Here is a 21,249-nt window from a genome sequence, read left to right on the forward strand (position 1 = left end):
ATTCCGTATGTCCTTTACTGCACGATCGTACGAATTAAATATACGTTTGAAATTACCACAAAATGTGACTAGATTACTAGATGGCGCCATATTACTTCACTCTAGACGCGTGAAATGTATTATTTCACATAAGGTCTACTTCATGGCAGTAGCAAATATTTAATATATTTTTGAGGTGGGGGCATTATCAATATAATGGTGGATGGATATGAGAAACCACAACATCACTAAGCATCTTTAGGTAGACTTGTCATTGCAAAAAATCGTCCAAAATTCGGGAGGCTTGTGCTCCATGACTCCCTCTTGATTACGCCCTTCCTTTATGGGAAGGCCCTTCTTGGTGTCAGGGGCGACGATATTATCTATGAAACAACTTTTTTTGCTTATTTTTCTCCATGATTACTGTGAGATTGTGCAAAGTTGCTAAGAAATTAAAACAAGCTATTCTGAGAGTAAAATAATAATTTACTTTTCCTCATTGGTCGTATAATAAAGTTAAATTATGTGTAATTATAAGTTAAATTTATGGTGATATTTTTCTGCGTACCGAAAGCCCCTTAATGTTTTATTTATGAGAGTTTATCTGTTTAGCCTGATGGCATTGTGCCCACTCTGTGAAAGGTGAGAAATTTATTCACCAAGTTTTAATGTCAGAGTGCATCATCGGTATACACGATGCCAGCGGCTAATGAACGGCCACGAAAAAGAAAGGTGATGGATTCAAGTAAATCTCTTCCGCTAGGGCTCCAATGTTTAATTTTTTTGCGTCATGTGTTCGCTGCCAAAGTTACTTTCCTCATAGGAGTTGTGGAGGTCGCCCTAAAATCTAAAGTTTACTTTGCTGTTCCAAACAAATTGGTGCATGTAGGAAAGCGATTAACGAGTGACAAAACAGAAATAAAGGACAAACGGGATTCGAGTTAATCTCTCTGAATTGGATTCCAATTTACAACTTCATTCCAACAACGCTTTAAAAGTTACCTCTGCTCCCCTGGGATTAAGCCACTTGCATTCGCGAGCCTTGAAGAGTTAGTAAATCCGTTGTTTCTTTTTTTCATTCCCAATTAATGACGAACAAAATAATGGCAACTCGTGGCTTTCCTGACAACTCGTCAAATATTTTCCCCCTCTGCTGATAAAATGGACAACGTACACAGCAGCATTATTAGTTCACCGCAAAAGCCTTGCGCACCCGTCACGACGCGTCGTCATGATGAACCAGAGTCTGTGCCTCAGTATTTCACCGTGAACTTGCGGAATATTCCCCATCTACGTACTCCTCCGAAACTACGAATCCGCGCTCACGTAGAAGGTACAGGCCAGTTAATTCCCTGCGCCTCCGCGGCCGGCGCGCATTCCACACTTTTTTTGTTTCGGCGGAAGCGATGCGGCCGCGTCACACGTTCTCGCTTTGGTCTTGTCTTCTTTGTTTGTCTGGATCTCCCTTAGGAAAAAATAGGATGCCTCTATCATTAATTATTCTTACTCATATTGCACGCGTTAAACTTGCTGCAAACGAAGACTTTTGCAGCTTGCCCATGTCTGTTCATAATCACAATAACGTTTATTAGTACTCCATACAACAAATTAAATTTACATAGCAAATTTAGAGTAATTTTAGGTAGCCTTGAGGGAGATCCTGTTTCAGGCTATCATCAAATAAGAATACATTATCCTTTTACTTATAAAGATACATGTAGCTCGTGTAGTGATACCATGACAATCTCTCCACAATGTAAGTGCCTAACTTAAAGGTACTTGTTAACAGTTTATTTAAAACTCATTTATATCAGTTATTTACAACATTGTTTGCTCAACTCTCCCTTTTTTGAGAATCATAATCCCATAATGGTCATCCTCAAGGAATTATATTGTATAAAAATGTTGGTTACATAAGTTTCAATATTATATTATACTATATTATATTTTGCTTCTTAATGTATTGTGCTGCATTTTTATTTTTGGGGATCAGAATGGTGCGGTGGCTACAGTTTTGGCTGCCCACCCCACGGAGCAGGGTTCAAATCCCCGCGGTGACGGAGATATTTTAGATATCCATGCTTGCGAGCCTTATGGAGGGTACAGTATAGTATTACAGGGTGCAGTATAGTACAATAGAGTATTCCGTCCGCCGAATGGGACGTTACGCTGTGTTATCCTGGGCATCTCGTTATGGGCAGGCTAATGCTGACGCCGGATTTCTTTCCACCCTTGCCTCCCCAACTATCCTCATGGCGCAAATGAAGCTACCGGTCGCCTCTTCGAAATACCATGCCGAATCTTTTATATGTTTCTTATGCTCGGTTTAATTTTCCCTTCAATGAACATAATGAAAATGACATATTAATAAAATTTAAAAATATTGTTTAAATAATCAAAGAGGTGAATGGGAATTAAATAATTGGTTGTAAAAGCTTAGGCATTCGGCTGGCATTAATTATTATTACCTCCAGGAATTCAATTTTTTCTCATCCTCTGGAGTGTATGAATGCATCTGAAAGGAATTATTTTCCACAGATTTTGAAAATGTGGTTAAAAATTCTCCACTACTTCATGTTCTTTGAAAATTGATGTTGTTGAAAAATATCCGGCTATATTCAATAATATTTGGAGCCATAAATAAGGAAAGTTTACTGTACAGCCGTCGATTTTTATTAAAATTGGTCCTGGACTTAGAGATCGCTCCATTCTTTTGACAAAATCCTTACTATAACTTAGTTTTTTAGCGTGGATAATTCGTGTCCTAATTCCTTGTCTCTCGTAACTTGATGAAATAATTGTGCGCATTTATTCCCTGTCTAACTTGATGACTCGTTGAAAAATCCTAAAATTCGCGTGCCGATAAAAAGGCTGGGCTATTTAATTCTCCGCCTCTCCGCGTCCGCGGCGCATTTGACACAGCGCCACACGTCGCGGCGCTCGCCTCGCCCTTGGGCTCCTTAGATTGGCTGGCTCTTCTTCCTTGAGACAGACTCGGGTCTTCCCGGGAGGAAATGAGTTGAGCAAACTCTTCCTCCGCCACCTCCGCTGCTGCACCGTCCCATCGCGCAGGAAGGCGGTTTGCCGCACTCAATCCAAGGGATTTTGGATTTTTTGCTATTTTTGCTCCCTTTTTCCCCAGGGCGACATAACCAGTGAGGCCATTTAGGGCGTCTTTTCTTCGCCCGCATCCGTCGGCAGAGGCTGCTGAAAATTAAAGAGGGTGGGGGGGTGAAAAAGTATGGAAGGGATAGGGAGGAAGGTTGTGAGTGATTCTGCTAGCTACGGGGATAATCTACCCAAACTCCAGTATCACCTTCACCGCGTTCTCATTCTTGAACGCCTATGACGTGTCATTATCATCCTTCCTCGTCACACCAGTACTATTAGATCACTTCTCATCCTTCTCCTTCCAATTCCCAGTTTTTTGTTTTCTTAAACAAGGCTGTCCGCTGATTTGATCAATCAATAAAAGATATATTTTCAACACCAACCTCAAGATTTTAAAATTTTAGTCAATATTCTGACATAAATCACTTTTAATCAATGAATGTTGACGCTTATCATCATTTATATATTATAAACGTTCATAGGATGTACGAAGGCGTCCAATTCTTGCAAAACGTAATCTACAATGTAAGAATTCTACGTAGGTAGTCGAAAGGTTCGGACTTTAATGCTTCATCCATGAAAAATAATGATTTTTTTATATCTAGTTCCTATATTATCATTCAGTAACAAAGGGAACTTGTCGTCCATCAACAATTATTGCACTTTATATAGTGTAAACCATAGAGGATGAGCCTTACTTTCTTCCATAATTACAGTTAAATCAAATCATAAGAATTCTTCTCATAATCTCTTACTTAATAAGGTGAGTATGAAACTTACATTTTAAATGCATAAAAAACGTAGAATGGTAAGCAATAAGTGAGCTAAGAAAAATTATAGTATATCTGTCGTCTATATAACATTTTACACCACTATGATGAAAAAAAACTTTTCCCCCATTCCTTAAACATTTTTATTTAGGAAGTTGAAGTGTTCAGGCCATGGGCTATTGTAACATTTAACCACATTAAAAAGTATTTTATTCTTTAGTTGTGCGGGAGTAAAATAATATTGGCATGCAATGCATAATGTATCAGAAACTTATGTATTCTTTCATCACATTGTTCATTAAGTTTTCAGATATATTATTATTAAATTTACATCTATAACACAAGGAATCGGTTTTTTAATAAATGAGTTAATTATTCCTACAAAAGTAATTTGAAAAAATTAGTAGTTGAAAGGATAGGCTGAAAACCTTAGAGACAATATTAGATAACGATGTACCCGTAATCATCCGCATTGAGAGATAATTTTCCTCCAAATTCATCGTGTTTAAAAGCAGAGTTTGAAACACAGAAACTTGTCCTGCCTCGTGGAATCGATAAAAGCATTCTGAGGAAACGTGACAGTCGGCAATTTCGCTTTTCCGGAGAATAGCAAGCATGGAAAATTTCCTCTTACTTCGATGTGGGCTAACGTACAAACCTGTCTCAACGCAGGCTGATTCATTGGTTCTAAAACTTAGTAACCACGTTTATTATCCACGGTTCATCCTGAAACATCGTGAAAACTTTTTATCTGGTGCTATTCATCACGGGTATTTTTACTGGAAGAGGGAATACCTAAAGCTTTTCTTTGCGAGAATTTAATAAAAAGGAATCTAATTATTATTCTGCAGGTGCATAAGGCTCAGACACAAATGCTAGCAAAAAAATGTGCTGCAGGAAATAGTGGAGCAAGTGATTTCTACGGTCGTTTACATTATAACCCCATATTTGTCGAGACACTGGAACATTATGATTATTCAGATTAGAGGGAGGCAAAAAAGGGAGGGAATCAATTATAAAAATATATTTTTCGGTAATTTTTCGTTTAAAGTTCTATATAAATTACTTTATTCTTCTAGAAGCTCTTCTTAAGTACATGTTAAAAACAAATAAAGGAAATATTCAGTGTAATTTTCACCGATTGTTTTAAGGATGAAGGTTAGCCGGATAGTGTATAATTCCTCAAATAACTCGTGAAACAAGAACTACTATCATTTTGGCTTGAAAAACATCAAATCTACTATATTTACACCACAAAAAAACAATATAAATAAAGTTGATTTATATCTTATGTTCTCCTAAAATTTATTCTGTTAACTAATATCTGTATTAACATGAAAATGTACAACTTAGCTTCACTTCATCATTGAGGCCACAATTTTGACGTAATTTGAATAACCAATCATTCAGTTCATGGCCAATTAAACAGTTTAAAAAATATTTTACTGTATTTTTCGATAATTCCAGTAAAAGTTTTCATTAAACGCCATTCACGAAGGGAGACGGGCATTTTGCATGGAGATGATTAGATCTTACTCAAACCCCAGTGTTGCACCACCATAACGTGAGGATTTTATCTCCTTTCCATTAGCCTCGCGTTTAAAATAAATGAGGAATCGTTCGTGAGTGATGGATTTCTCCCGTGGGTGCAAATAAATTCGAGGAAACTGAATTTTATTGGATGCGAGGAGGAGAAGTCTTTTTGGTATCGGGTCTGCATTGCATGTTTGCTTGTTCGCGTGGTCGTTCAACCCCTCTCCCTCGCTTCTTCTCCTCGCCACCCTATTTCATCCCCCGCGTCACTCCTTTTTAGCTGACCTGCTTTTGTCTCCGCATTCCCACCCCCAGATCTGAGGAGAGGGAGGGAAGTCAACCCGCAGTCCACGACAGTAATGCAAGTTGCCAGAGCAGTAGGATAAGCGGGGAATAAGTTTTTTTTCCAAATTAATAGTGAAGTGTGACTCAAGCTTTTCTCCTCAATTCGTTTAATTAACGCTAAAAAATCAATTTTATGAATTTTTTATCTGCGTAACTCGTGAAAGGTTTAACAACAGGCATTTCGTTTTTTTCCATTGCCAAAATCTTCCTGCGCATTGATGAAAAGTAGAATTGCAATCTAGCTTCATGCGGTTATGATATTGGAAATTGGTTACTTGTTCCAACAAAGAATTTGAGTCATTGTTTCCTCCGTCCCTTAAGGAAGAGATCTCAATATTTTAATCGAGTGGCCGATGAATAGAATCATTTTCGAATAAATATACTTTTAAATTAAAAAATAATTATGTATTAACTATATTGCCCACTATTACAAGTAAACTCTAAATCAAATATCTTGCTTTATGTGTGCCATCTCCTTAAAATATAGATGAAAATAGGTAGTTCAAGTAACTTCCTACAATGAACTAATATATGTCATTCGGGCATTTAGTAACGATAGCCCGAGGCAGGCTTATTTTGAAAATGATGAAAGGTGTCCCACAACGATTTTTATTTAGCTATCGGTAAATCTTTTCATTTTGTTAGTTTTATGTCCTCTTTATTTCAGCTGTGCGCTTTCACCTTTTTGTTCTTAACCCATAATTCATTAATTTCCTATTTCCATTGTGTGTGTGAGAAGCCAATATATACGTCTTGGAGGAGAAATTCAAAATGCTTCTTCAAAAAAGGCCGCCTTTAGTTTAGTATATACCTTATGTTGTGTTTCACCAGAATTATCCATTTTTTTTAACTTCAGCCTTCTTATGTTACAAACTATTCATCTTTCTGTCTCCTAGGTTCGAAATTCTAGGTAGGTACTTGGTATTTCTATTTCCTAGAAATCCTATCATTCCCTACATTTGGGAGTTACAATATATCTTTCAACTGCGACCTTGAATTTTAGAACCCGTTTTTTCCATTGATATCAGATCTAAAAGATTTGTCCATGGTCAACCGTGCGTTTTTCAAAATCTCTTACCATCTCTTCAGTGATGGTGAAAATGGTTAAATAAATACCAAAGTATTTCAAAATAATTACATTCGAAGAGAAGAAAACTTCGAATTGGAAAATATGAGATATTGGGATCAGACAATGTTTCGTTCGTGAAACGGAAAACGAAATAAGAAAAACATCCGCATGAGACCAAGAATATCTGGCAGAAAATAATATATCTTACATATATCTTTTCCCTATCTCAAAGTAATCCGATGAAGTTATCCTTTATCATATAAATATTTCAAGTAAGTTCTACTGATTCGTCGGTATCATTGATTTAAGGCAGTTGCAATAATTCTAAATTAAAATAACGTAATTCGTTTTTAAAAACGTATATTTGGCCTTAAAGACTAAAGGATGAATTTCTGTTCAAATAAGCTTCATTTAAAAATAATACTAATTAAAAGTTTCACCCATTAGCATTTCCTAAAAACGTCATATAATATATTCTAGCCATAAAATGGTAGGCAATAAACAAAACAATCATTTTTGATGGAATATTTTAAATATTTTGGCAATTAATTCATCATGTGGGACACTCAAATGGTGATTATTCTTGAGATTAAAATCTCAAATTTTACATCCGCTCTATCGCGATTGAAATATAAATGAAACTGGCGCCAAAAAGGAAGTAATTATTCGAAGAAAACATTCAATTTTATTCGTAGGCTATTCCCTCTGGTGATGGATGGAATACACGCGATCAAGTCTCTTATCATTATAATACAAATTTATATTATTTTCATGCAATCGATCAATAGTTCAGCAATGGTTACATCTCGAACATTGGACTTCCTACGATTTTTATTGCAATTCACATAATTTACATGGTTTTCGATGGAGATTTATTGGAACTCAAATGAAATTTGACATCGTTTAATGCGATAAATTATGGTATCTTGAGCAATTCAGCTATTTAGGTAGCCCGATAGAGGAAACGGATACAGTGGTGAGGACAACAGGAAGAGAACTGCACTAGCAAAGAAGGCATTCATGAACAGGAAGGAGCTTCTGAGATTTTCGCCATGGAAGAATTTAAAGAAAAGGTTAGTGAAGAGTCTGATCTGGAGTGTAACGTGGACGCTTAGGAAGGAGGACGAGAGAACACTCAAAGAGTTCGAAATGTGGGTGTGGCGAAGAATGGAGAAGGTGAAGTGGACAAAGAGATGGAGGAACGAAGAAGTGCTGGACATGGTGGGTGAAGAGAGGCAGCTTTTAGATGAGATACGCAGGAGACAAAAGATATGGATGGAGCGAGTACTTAGCGATGAGGGGATATTGAAAACATTGTTAGAGAGTAGAATGTTATGTAAACAAGGGAGAGGAAGGAAAAGAAAAGGATTTTTAGACTGAAACGAATGGGATTTAGAATGAAAGGGAGTAGGTTTTATTGCGAATTGAAAAGGGAAGTGCTTGATGGAAAAGGAGGCTCTCAAAATTCTTCTTTTCTATTCAAAGTACTCCATGGACACCTACCTCAATCGGTTGAATACTTTAATAAAAAAATAATTTTTGCGCATTCAATTAATTCTAGATACTTTCTCAAGTCCAAACAATATATTGAGAAGTGTGGAGATAATAAATGCGTCTACGAAGATGGATAAAGCAAGCAGGAGACAAATTAGGAATGTGAGTTGACTAAAAGGATGTATTTACGCTCATTGAGACATATTTTGCAACGCATGGCACACCACATATCTTCCTAGCATCTTTTTAGCTCTTCCGACCATCTCAATATATCTAGTTAACAAAGCTCATAGTCTTTCAATCATAAACGTGTGTATTTAGTAACATAACTAATGTGTAATATTCTATAGGACGAAAAGAAATTGTGACCATTTAAATCACCCAAAACACCGGATAAATAATTTTTCTGCAGGCGAGCACTTCAGAATCACGCTTACATCAATTTTGAAGGAATTCTTGGGAAATATATTTGCATAGCCCCGCCTAGCTCCCGTATATCAAAAAAGTACATTTCATTCTGTTAGGACATTTCATTAAAGAAGACGATGATTTGATTTTGCTTCTCCTCGACCAAATTCTCCAAATTTGGGCCACTGAGTTCCTCAATCATAGTTTTTTAATCTTCATTGATTTCAAGTGATCCCTTTATGCGTATCATGCTGTCCCGCTTAAGATATCTACTGTAGTGATTTATTTTCAGCCATCATTTCCTGTTGCACAAAGGATTTATTTCATTCATCCGCAGATATAAATTGCATCTTTTAAAACTTGCATGATATTACTATGTATTGCAGAATCAAATCAAGAACTAGTTTTCTCAAGCAACATTAAATTATAATTAGTACGATGTATTGATATAAAACGTAGTCGCACTATTCTACAATAATTTCATGCGTACGACGCGTTTCGGCTGTTTGGAATATGAATCTATGAGCCGAAACACGTTATACGCATTAAATAATTGCAGAAAAATACAACCACCTTTTAATTCAATATGCTGAACTTCCAATGTATCATGCCTGAATTGGTTGAACATAAATAAGATAATTTATTTACTATTTGAATAATGAAAGCCAGTTCGTAATTTTTTTCATACGAACAAATACGAAACATTAACTATATTGGTGGCATCTCAATCGAATTTCATGGTTATACGTTGGGTTTTCCTAAATATTCTTCGAAATCAATTTATTAAAGGACTATATGTCTGCATTATTTTCTTCTCATATTAATTTAATGGTGATTTTACTCTCAGCCTTGAGACAGTTATCACTCGAGCAGAATTGAGCGCGTGAGCCAGTGTCAATGCTACCGGAGGTCGTAGTACTAATTAAATACGTTGTATGCAGCCATATGACAACATACGATCGTGGCATCGATCTCCATACTGGAATAAACTCATTGATATTCAAATGGAGTTGAGGGCATTGTTACTCCAGGGGGAAGCATTGTTGAGTATATGTCGTTGATGAGTGATATGAGGAATCAATTGTTTAACGAGGAAAAGGGTGCACTTTTATTTCATAAGTATGTTACTTACCATAGGAAGGGTAATACTTATAGATCCTTCTAGGAAATTTACCATTCCTGGTCCTTGTCTAGTGTTGAAATACGGTCGGGCAGAGAATTCAGGGTCTGGTCACTAGTCTTCCTATCTCCCTCTATCATGGGTCGAATCGAAACGCTTACGCATTCCAACGGCTGCGGGAGTCGTGCATGTCAAAGAGCGTCACTGAATCACAAGCGAGCGGCCTCGACATTCCTGGTTGGCAGCGAGAACTTATATATACTAGGGTTGAAGTATAGGGACATTTGTCTGGGGGGGAAAGGGCGTTCATCCATTGTTCCGAAGAGGGACGGCGATGAGAGAGGAGGAGGGAAGGGGAGAGTGTGACGTACAGCGTTTTAGTTGATGGCAATACAGCGGAACTTCCATTGAACGACTCTCTCGGTTGTAATACAAATGTGCGGGTTTTGCCGGAGTTAATACATGAATTTCTGTGAGGAATCACTCTCAAGTGTACTACCTTCAGTTATACGACATTCATGGAGTTAAGGCGCTAAAATCCTAACCAGACTAATCTTATTACTTGTAAACGGACCTTAGATTTACGACGCCGCTAATATCCTGACAGGAATGTCGCGCGTCCCATGGATTAGGCCTACTGTGAACTGTATCGAGGAAGGAACTTAAATCAACGCTTATTTTAACTAGCCTAGTCCTACCATTTATGTTTTCATTCAATCCAATAATTTTATTCAAATATGTTTCTTGACCAATTTAGGGTAGAATATATATGTTTTTACCAAAAAGCGCGAGGTGAAGTTTATATTTTTGTGTTTATGCCAAATAAGCTCGCAAACTACCTTTCTCTTACCCAATTTTGTGTTTTTTGGAAAAATTTTCGCTTATTTTCAAGGCTGTAAATGCTGTAGAAAATTATATATAAATATATATATATATATATATATATATATATATATATATATATATATATATATATATATATATATATATTTCTTCAAGTAAACTCTTCCTTTTTTGTAAATTTATTTTTAACGGAATGTTTCTAGTAGCTATGATATATAAGCTTCCTAATCAAGACTTCACATTTGTACGACGATCTTACTTTTGCGACGATTTTTCTTTGGATCTGTCGTGTGAAACAACTCAAGTTCCACTTTATAAGGAAAAGGAGTGAGTGCAAGTGATATCGAGGATAGGATTGGAAGAGTTGGTTATCATTGTTTCTTCAGGAGGAAGGAATGCGATGTTCATCGGCGAAAGATGATTTAATTGTTTCGTGGTTTTATGACTGCTCCACCTCTGTTTTACTTTCCTTTCTATACTCTCAGATCAATTCAATTTTCGTGGCTCATAATCATCATTATTTTACACCTCATCGAATGAATTAATGACCGCACCTAAAGATAATAAACCAAAATCTAGGCTCCAAAACCAGTTTTGCGTAAGTTGACTATTTGAACTAAAAAGCAGTAAATAGAGTAAGAAATGCAAATCCTCACAGGTGTTGGCATCCATTTGACAAAATACATTGAAGAAAATTTAGGAATTATTGAGATAACTGATAAGATACGGGTAAAAAAGTGAAAATAGGAAAAATAAAAGGAATAACAAGCTGTTTTTAGGAATTGAAGTGGTTAGAGAAGTTTTGGTGGGCATTATTGCCAAAAAGGCGATGGTTTTATTGATCTCCATTATGGAATAAACGTTTTAACGTTTTGATTCTCGAAGGGAGTTGAGGACATTGTTGCTCAAGGGGTATTCATTGTTGAGGCAGGAATCAATTGTTTTACCAGGAAAAGGGAGCACTTTTATTTCAGGAGTGTATTGTTGCTCCGGAAAGGAGTAGTGCATTGTTGCCCCACAGGGTGGGAGAGCATTTTTGTCCCAAGAGGATGGAATACATTGTTGGCTGAGGAGAAGGGAAGCATTTTCCCTTGCAGGGTCGAGTGCATGTTTGCTCGCGGAGGGGCGGGGAGTGCATGTTTGCTCGTGGAGGGGCGGGGAGTGCATTGTTGCTGCAGTAGAGTGTATTCCATTGTTGCGCGATCGAGAGGGGACACAGCCCTATCCCCCTCCCGTCCCATCCATCGCATTTATTTTGCTGCTTCTTTTTAACTCGAGCGCTCGCAATGCCTTCCTCTTTTTTCTCCCTCTCCGAGTCCTTTCCTGTGCATATGTGTTTCCAGCCACGTTTGTGCCGTTGGCCTACTTTCCACTCGCCTCCCGTTACTCACTTTATCCCCCTCTCACCCCTTCCCTCCCCGTTACGAACGGGAGACCCAAGTAACCGCGAAAAACAAGACCGAGGAAGAGAGGCATGCACAAGCAAATGCAATCGATACGGGGATTCTCATCACTTCGTGCAATTCCAGAGAGTGAAAGAGAGCTGCTCCCCTCATCCCCTTCACTGCCTCCACTACAACCCCGCTCCCTGCTCCTTTCCCTCTTCTTCTTCCCGCAGAGGGCGCGCACCCAAGTGCCACTGCACTTTGTGATGGATGGAGGCCCACAGCCATTCCATCGGCCTATCCTCCCCGCGTCCATTTCCTCTAATTCCCTCCAACTTAGGCTTGCTCCATGGCATCTGCGAGTCCTATTCCAAATAAATGCACTCAAATGATTAAGCGGATCAATTCTTGCAAAATTAAGCCATAAAAATATCAGTGGTCAAGAATCCTGAATTTGATTTATCCTTAATTTGAATACTGGATTTGAAAAAGCTCTTTACGTTTCTATCATCTAACCTTTTCATACCGCCTAGGCCACTTGTGGTTGGTGTTCCTCCATTTTAAGTAATGATATTCATGGAAGAGAAACTAGTTCATTCTACCTTACTATCTTAGGTAGCAGTAATCTGGGAAGGTAGGGATCTATTTAAGGTACTTTTGTTTTTCATCATCACTAATCACCAACTAACTTACCGCGGAAGCTTCCGTAATAATCTTAAGATTGATTTAACGCTGCTTTCCACTGAATACTCCTATCCGCTAATCTTTTCACTTCTACATGTTCCTTTTCTGTAAAACCCTTCTTTACTTGCTCCATGTATTTTATTCGAGATCCCCCTTTTCTATTCTTGTCATCTCCTAGTCTCTCGACGATTGCCTCCATCAGTCCATCATGTCTCAATGCCTGGCCTATAAGATTGTTTCGTCATCTTGTCAAGGTTTCCACGAGGTTCCTATTTTCTCATCCTCTTCATCGGACTTCCTCATCACCTACTCGGTCAATCCATTACAACCTCATTATTCTAATCGTAAAACTAGCTATTTTAATGTACTTGATCACTCAGCTTCTCTCAGTTCACCACGAGCAAGTGGATGTTGCTTGTGGTACTAGGCAAAAACTAGCCAAAATTTGGAGTAATTCGTGAGGCTACATTTAAGTGGGCATAGTTGTTGTTTCGAATTTTCGATGAATGGAATACCTCAGCCATTTGATCAGGCTATCCTTTCATCTTCTTTTCCGCCTATTTACCATCAACACTTGAGTTCGAGCGACTTCTGCGAGCAACTCACCTATACCGACGAAATGTATTTTAATAATCACAAATATATTAAAACAGACTGATGTATTACGAACGTGAATTTTATATGCTTTTCGTGTACTGCAATTATTTTGAGCTATGTAATATACTATTACCAAGTATTGATTGAGCCGCGACACAAAGCTGAACCTCGCGCGCGTATTGGCTACTCACCGAACGTGGGTCAATGTCAAAGGTAGCCTCTGATGACTCCGTTTGAAGTCTGGAGTCTCGATGTCTACTGCACCACGTTCAGAGAAAGGCTGGCAAAGGCACAAATTCACTCTGGATCCACGGAGTAAAATCAAGTGAAAAACTGAAACCGAAAGTTTTGTGGCAACGCCACAAGGTGGTGGTAAGGAAATTTAAAAAAACAGTATGGGTCACCAATTTTTTTACTATCAAATGTGATAGATTTTTTAAATAAAGAGGTGGGCATTTTTTAGTTTTTCGGTCCATCGCCCAATACTTCAACTCTTTGGGGTCGAGCGTAGAAGGTCTTAACCCTTTCAAAGATAAGTTGATGACGCCAAAAAATTATGAGAAGTAATAATTAAGAGAAGAAACTACGTGTAAGTTATAATTAAGAGAAGAAAGAAGTTCACCACAGCCTGTGATAGAGTTGAGGATATTGTATTTTTGGTCACTTTTAAGGCGTAAGTTTGTGAATGGAGAGAGAAGTTAGAATGGTGTTAGTGAAAACATTACGCATGTGACGTAATCCATATTTCAATATGCTCGAAACTTTCTTTGCAAAAAAATAGCATCCTTGTTAAAAACTACAAATGTAAATTTCAAATGCAAATCTTAAATTCAAATCTGAACTGCTGACTAAGGTTTCAACATTTTATATCATTTTCAATGCCATAAAATGACACCTTGTAAATGACATAATATGCTGGAATCATGGTCGATAGTTGAGTTTTGAATTAAAGTGAGGAAATTACCATTTTTAGTTTTGTACATCAAACTTCCACCAAGTCAAGCCTGAAACGCTTTTGTACGAAAAAAATACATCTGATGAAGTAAGCATGAAATAAGACGTAGTAGTTCCTTATAAACATACGTTACCAACCCGCGGGTCGAATCACTGACTGAGTGTAAGAGTTCCTTATAAGCGAAGATCTTTCCCGAAATGCCGTTATTTTCACCATAAAATGATGTAATTCCGGCGTGGAAAGATGAAATGGATTGGATTTTCATTCTTAAGTATACCTAAACCCTATATTTGTATTTGCAGACATTTTTTACATTAAACGTGAGTCCGTAGATAATGATGATGAAAATTAAATTTTACTCCTATCGTCGAAATTGAAAACTTATCGTAAACTTCATCACTGATATATCTTCATCCCTTATTTCTGGATTTTTTTTATTTTTGGTGATGAAACTTTTTTGAATTGCGTTATTTCCTTCCAAACTTCGTTTTTATCAGCATTGCTACTTAGAACATGGATGCACATTTGTTTTGAGAGAAAATTATTATCTTAAGGACCTAATTTTTAATCCCACTATTCACATGCATTTTTTTAAATTATTCCACTAAAAATCCATAATTCTTAGCTTCGCCTATTCCGTGATGATCGGAGAGGCAGCTAACTCATGTAATTCATTTTCATGCTGATAGAAATGAGAGAAATACAGTTTTACAATTCATTGAGGAGATGTATCGTTTTTCTTTCGGACCTCACATTGGCGTATTTTAGGTTCATTTGGATTTTTTGCAACTAGAGGGTAAAATGCGTAATGATCAATGAGTCTTATTAATCACACCGTAATTGCTTAGTTGATCTCGATGGACATTTCATCAGATGCTTTCTTAATCGTACCTCCATGGAATTTTTATGTCTTGCACATGGGGCAAATTGGTAGCAATATATACACTGGCTCTGCACACACGAGACTTTTACGTAATCGCTCCTAACGCTACGTTGGGCCAAAAAATTATCCTACAGATATGCATGAACACGAGATATTTTATCAAGCCAGGAACCAGATGAAAAAAATACTCTTATACCTTATCCGTAAATATTAGTTCCAAGCCTATGAATATTGTAATTTTCCCCGTTTTATCTCTGCTTCAAAGATTTCTTATCTCCTCTCTTTCAGATGTGGAGCTGGTGTATAGAGACATTCACGGAGGCCTTACACTTTTCAACGCCGAGAACCTAACGACAAAGGTCCTCATGAGTAATAGCACATTCGTAAGTATCAAATTTTAGTAATTATGTAGGAAAATTGTACATATTAATTCATATGTTATATCTTGGTGTAATCTGTCCCAGTAAGAACGTTCTTAATAACTAACTTAAGAATAGGAAAAGGCTATAAAATAATACTCTTTTTACTACGTGCAAATAATGTTAATATTGACCCCCATAGCTCGATGTTAGGTGCATTGTAAATAATTTTTTAATATTTTTTTCATTCTGCAGGTATTATTACGTAGCTGTCACATCACATTCTTTCAAATTAATTTTTTGCATATATCCATCATTCTATTGCACAGCTACGCAAAATTATTGAAAAAGTAGGTAGTTGATTATTTTTTACGACATTTTTATTTCCAAACCTAGTTTCGTTCAAAGTTAATTTTACTAGTAAATTAATTTTTCTCAAGAGTTACAAGTCTTCACATTCAATGTTAATAACCACTAAATTATGATTAAATGAATTTTTTAAACGTTAAATACTTGCAAACCTTCCTTTGGATAAAAGTGCGTCCCGCGCTTAACTTAGTCGCTAAATGATCCGAGCAGGTTACCCCTTTGTTGGAGGAGTCCATGAATAGATAGGAATAGGAAAAATTAAAGTTCTCGTGATTGTAGTAGCAGCTGTTAATAATTAATTAGAACACCAACTTAAGTTTTTGTATTTCCTTTTTCTTCCCATTTCATACACCATGCTTTGGCCGGAAGTAGTTTTATTACAATTTTATGATCATTGTCTCCAAACTTTATTTTGTATTCGTAATTAAAAGTAGATTTCACCACTACTTTAATCGTCTTTTCTTAAAATTTCAAAGCATTTTTCAGAATTTAAAATGTTAAAAACACTTGAGAAATTATTTATAAAACAATTTTTTGCTCTAAAAACGCGAGTAAATTTATTTCCTCTAGCAATTATACTGACAATGATGCATATAGATATGAAAATTTCTCGTGCAAAGTTTTCTGAAAGGGAAAATTCTTCAAAATTTTAGATTATGGTGGTTAAAATTGGCTTCTGGCCTCCAGTTACCTTTTCTCCCTAAAATTCTTTTGGGATCTCATCGATCCTTGATGCTATATTGTAGTGACATGCGAAGATAAAGAAGTATTACGGAAATCTTGAATCACATGAATGCATATTGAATGATTATGATAATGGCGACTTATTCCTAAATAAATTCCTGACGTTCATATGAAGAAAGAAATTCTTATATTTCAGTTTATTATAGGTTGTTGTCAGAAGAATATTTCAGAAACCTATTTTAGGATAATTCTTTTCGAGAAAAAATATACCCAGCCCCATATCCTGGTCTTCCTCCACTTAATACTAGCACGTGAGGACTTACTGTAACTAATATTATTGCATATAGCTTTGGTTTGAAGATTTATGAACTCGTCCTTTAGCCATAATATTTTATGAAAATATTTTCGGAAGGAATTATTCTTTCAGATTGAACGATGGGGAACGTCAGTTGGATTTGCTTAACTGATTGGCAATGTTTATTGGGGCTATTGGTTGGATTGGTTTATGGCCCTGGCCCTCATTCATTCATTCATGGCTAGAGCACTTTACTACTGACCAAAGGGTCCCGGGTTCTACTCTAGGGTGAAGTCTTCGGACACTCCTCATAAAATCCTCGAAGTTTGAAGAGGCAAAGTCTCCTACCCTGAAAGTGTGATATTTACACGTCTGTTCCTAATTCCGGGGTGAGCTTTACCCTCACCTATCTAAGCTAACCTTTGGGTTGAATCAGGGGCGGATCAATGGAGGGGCTAAAGGGGATATATAAGGGGGATAAGGGCCCCCCTGTAATTATTCCCTCATACCAATGGCTTTAAGGTGTTCATTTGTAAAAAAAATCTTATTGCTGATCTTATTGAACACCATATTATTGTCATACAAATAGTACAAGAGTTTTGTCCAACGTGGTTCTGTTTAATCATACTTACTTTTACTTCCCTTCTACTTCTTTAGGTTACTCACTCTAGTCCCAAAAGGGTAATCTTTTTATTGTATTTGGGAAATTATGGAACGAAACTCATTGTGCGGGATTATATTAATTTAAGACTTTATTTTGTTAGGGGGTGTAGTGCATAACTTTATGAAATTTTATACATTTCCTTAGAGTGACTTATGTTTCATCCCCGATTGCCTCGTCTTTTGCAGAGGCAGCTGAATGCGGTGGACTTTAGCGTTTCCAGTGACCTGCAATACGTGCTACTCATCTCAGATGTTCGGAAGGTAAGAGTTGAGTCAGCATTTCCCTTCATTTACCGTAAATGTTGCTCTTTCAAAATCCCACAGCATTCACTCATTAGTTATGCATGTGGTACAAAATACAAACGTCACCGTAGAATTTCCACGTCTATCTGCTTTCCACTGTTCCTAAACACTATTAGCAGGTAGAGGGTGACTTTTTGTAAGTCTTGACTGTACATGTACCCTAATTTTTATAGTAAAACATTGGAACAACAATTTGTTTATTTCAATCTCAATAAGTGTGGCTGAAAATAGAGGTGTCCTTCACAGAACACAGTTTAAAAATTTAAATTTTAAAACACTTGCAAAAACTTTATTTGAATTGATTCGACACAAAAAATTATTCTCTCACTTTTTCAGGTGTTCCGGTATTCGTTTGAGGCCAAGTACACCATCTACGAGCTCGCAACTGAGTGAGTTTAGTTTTTCTTTTCTCAATATTTTAAATTTTTGTCCGTGAAAAATCGTTTCATTGTTCCTTTACGAATTCTATCTCGGAAAGTTGTGACTTTATTTTTTTTATTTTAAACTTCATGCTCGTAAATTAAACACCCTTATGAAACACCCTAAAGAGGATTAACTAAGTTATGGTCTGAAGTATTTGCGAATGATTCCAATGTATATTGTATGGCAGGTTATACAGCGAAAAGTCGTGAATTTAATGCTTTTACATTTCATTAATTAATAATTATTAACAAATGGCTATTAAAACTTGAAAGACCAGCGCGCATCTTCTGGCGCGTTTTCTATTTTTTATAGCTAAAGGTACTTGTTCAGAACATCAATCCTCCTCGATTGCTCTTTCTCGGTCTCTTATTAATTGTTTAAAACTTAAGCCATTGTTTTGACTTTTTTATGGGAAATATTTTAGAACCTTTCCTGCGGTGAATAGAGTAGTAAATATTTGCTTGTGTTTAAAATTGGATAATTTCATCTCCAAATTTTCTCGGCTGTAAGATTTTTTTAATCCAAGAAACAGGCAAAAGTTGATAAGATTTTGTGCAATACAGTCCTGGTAATTTAAAAATGTTAGTGTATGTTTTAAGCGAGTACAGCGCTCAAAAATAGATAAAGTATGTACTAGAGTAACGCGTCTTCTTGGTTGGAAACTCTAAATATAGTCGAATGGGGTAAACAATTTTGCATATCATGAATATTTTTTCATCTGTGGAGGCTGCGGTTGAAAGTTTTGTTTGTTTTGTTGTTGTTAAGTTTCTCTTGGTCCGAGACCAGCCTATCTAATGACTGTGGGGACACTTTTCATTGAGGGCAGGCAGCGGGGCATGCGACATGTAGGAGGGCGAGATCAACACGTGTGAAGCGTGCGCGAGGGAAAAACTCGCGCAACAGGTTACTTTAAGCGTTGACCGTCCCAACAGAGCACTGTTGTGAGGAGGCGGGCGTGATTGCCCTTTCCGACGCGTTATTGCCGCGACGCGGAGCGGAATTGATTATTCACGCCGTGATCTCATGGGGTGTAGGTACACACGGCATGATCATAAAGCAAATTGATCCTGTGAATACTGATTAGGCTGCTTCGAGAAAAAAATATATATCATAGCATTTCTATTCGCATTTCACGTACTTTTTCGTGAAGGGAATACCTCAATCGACTATTTTTCCCCGTTTATTGACATTATCTAATAATTATCGGAAGAGAAATAGTTCATCGAGGGTGTACTGAATGGTATGCTGAAATAACATGCCTTTTCTCAAAAAAGATTGCCTTTTTCTCCACCCAAAGAAAGAAGAATAGTGAGGAATAATTGCGACAATATTTTTCAAAAGCAGCTTAGAATAAAGAAGAACGCTATGTCACTTAGCAATTCCAGGTTTCCCCTCCAGATAAAAAACCTACGTACATTTTACTTTTACGCATTGAGAGAGTTCAAAGCGATATATTTATTTACGACTAAATATATTTATTTTTCTGAAAATGCAATAAAATGTCAATTATAGTATTAGAATAATTATTTGAAATGCATAGCATGCAAGGATAGCATATTCAATATTATTTCGAACCAACCATTTCGAATAACAAAGCGTCCCAATATCTGAAAGCATGCAAAAGTATTCCCTTGCAATTTTTTTTCGTATCATCTCAAATTAGCATGATAATTTATATTTTATATATAAGAATTAATCGCTCGCTACGTCATAGTTTCTGTTTGACTTTGTAAAACAACTTTGTATGTTTCACACTGAATATTTATTAACACCGAACATGGTTTCGATCCTTTACATCATTATCAAGGTAACAGTATCGAAGCCATGTTTGGTGTTAAGAAAATGTTCACTGTGGAACTTACAAGCGAATTTTATTTCCCGAATTTATCACTATTTTAAATGAATTCGCAATGAATATACATTTATATTTATGTTGAATATGTATAAATAATATTTAAATATGATGCTTTTAATTTCGTTTTTCATTTAGTATCTACATTTCATAATTTTAAAGCGAATCAAAGATCAAGAATTATTTAATCCATGTAGACACGTCTCAAACAGTTTTCGTGTGCAGCTTCCACTCGATGACATTCTTCCCCTCTCAGTGGTCCATTCTTTCGCGTACTCCTTCACATCTTCCCATCAGTCAAAGCCCTTCATCTTTCCCCACTCAATGTCTCCATACCTGCCTTCCAGCCGCAGGACCTTCCTGCCCTCAAGCCCAGCCATTTTTTGCTTGTCTCCCTCGCCACGTATCACGTGTCATCAATCATTCTTCCGATCAATACTTCAGTATCATAAAATATCCCGCGACCCACGCACGTACTTCTGAACCAATAATCAGAGGTGATTCCCAGATACAACTTTGGGAATTTAGTTCATAATTTTCCCTATAAAACCTGCCTGGCAGCTATAAATTATAATAATCCACGAAGACTTCGGATCATAACTTACTTGGTTCAACCTTCTCAGATTGTTAAATAAAGTATTTTTTATGAGAGAACACGAGGACAAACTGAAAATTTATTTACCAAAATGATAGCATTTTGGAAAATATTTTTAGACCTAATAGCTTTGTATTAGATCTAATGATTGATTATTTTATCAAATCAATATTTTGTTGTGAACATTGATTTGGTGAAGTATTTTCATATTTTATGCATAAAACATGCGACATTCATTGAGACTTATTGCTTCAAATGCTTATGCCACTCTTTTATCGCACATTTTTCAAGTCATGGGGTTATTCGTGCTTCGAAGAAAAAATTATAAGACCCCAAGAGGTATTGATTTGCGTTGAGGAATAGCATTAAATCATGTGAAGGATGTATCGGGGAGGCTAAGTCGATGAAGAATGTGCAGTTTTCTTACGAAGAGTATTTGCCATTCCAAAGGCAAGGAGAAATGCTCGGTCAAATGCATTGAGATTTATAGGGGAAGAAGAATGCCTTAACACTTAACCAGTAGCATTGAA

At 36.7% G+C, this 21,249-nt stretch overlaps 1 protein-coding gene across 3 annotated transcripts in view; it reads left to right on the plus strand.

Annotated features, from left to right (window-relative positions):
* The window catches only part of LOC124156447 (inactive dipeptidyl peptidase 10-like), a 643,784-nt gene that overhangs the window by 574,437 nt on the left and 48,098 nt on the right, over positions 1–21,249 (plus strand). For all 3 annotated transcript variants that reach the window (XM_046531006.1, XM_046531007.1, XM_046531008.1), the window contains exons 3-5: positions 15,465–15,559; positions 17,733–17,807; positions 18,186–18,238. In XM_046531006.1, the coding sequence (XP_046386962.1) occupies positions 15,465–15,559; positions 17,733–17,807; positions 18,186–18,238 (223 nt within the window). The remainder of the gene's footprint in view (positions 1–15,464; positions 15,560–17,732; positions 17,808–18,185; positions 18,239–21,249) is intronic.

The sequence above is a fragment of the Ischnura elegans genome, chromosome 3, assembly GCF_921293095.1.
Source record: "Ischnura elegans chromosome 3, ioIscEleg1.1, whole genome shotgun sequence".
Lineage (NCBI taxonomy): Eukaryota > Metazoa > Arthropoda > Insecta > Odonata > Coenagrionidae > Ischnura > Ischnura elegans.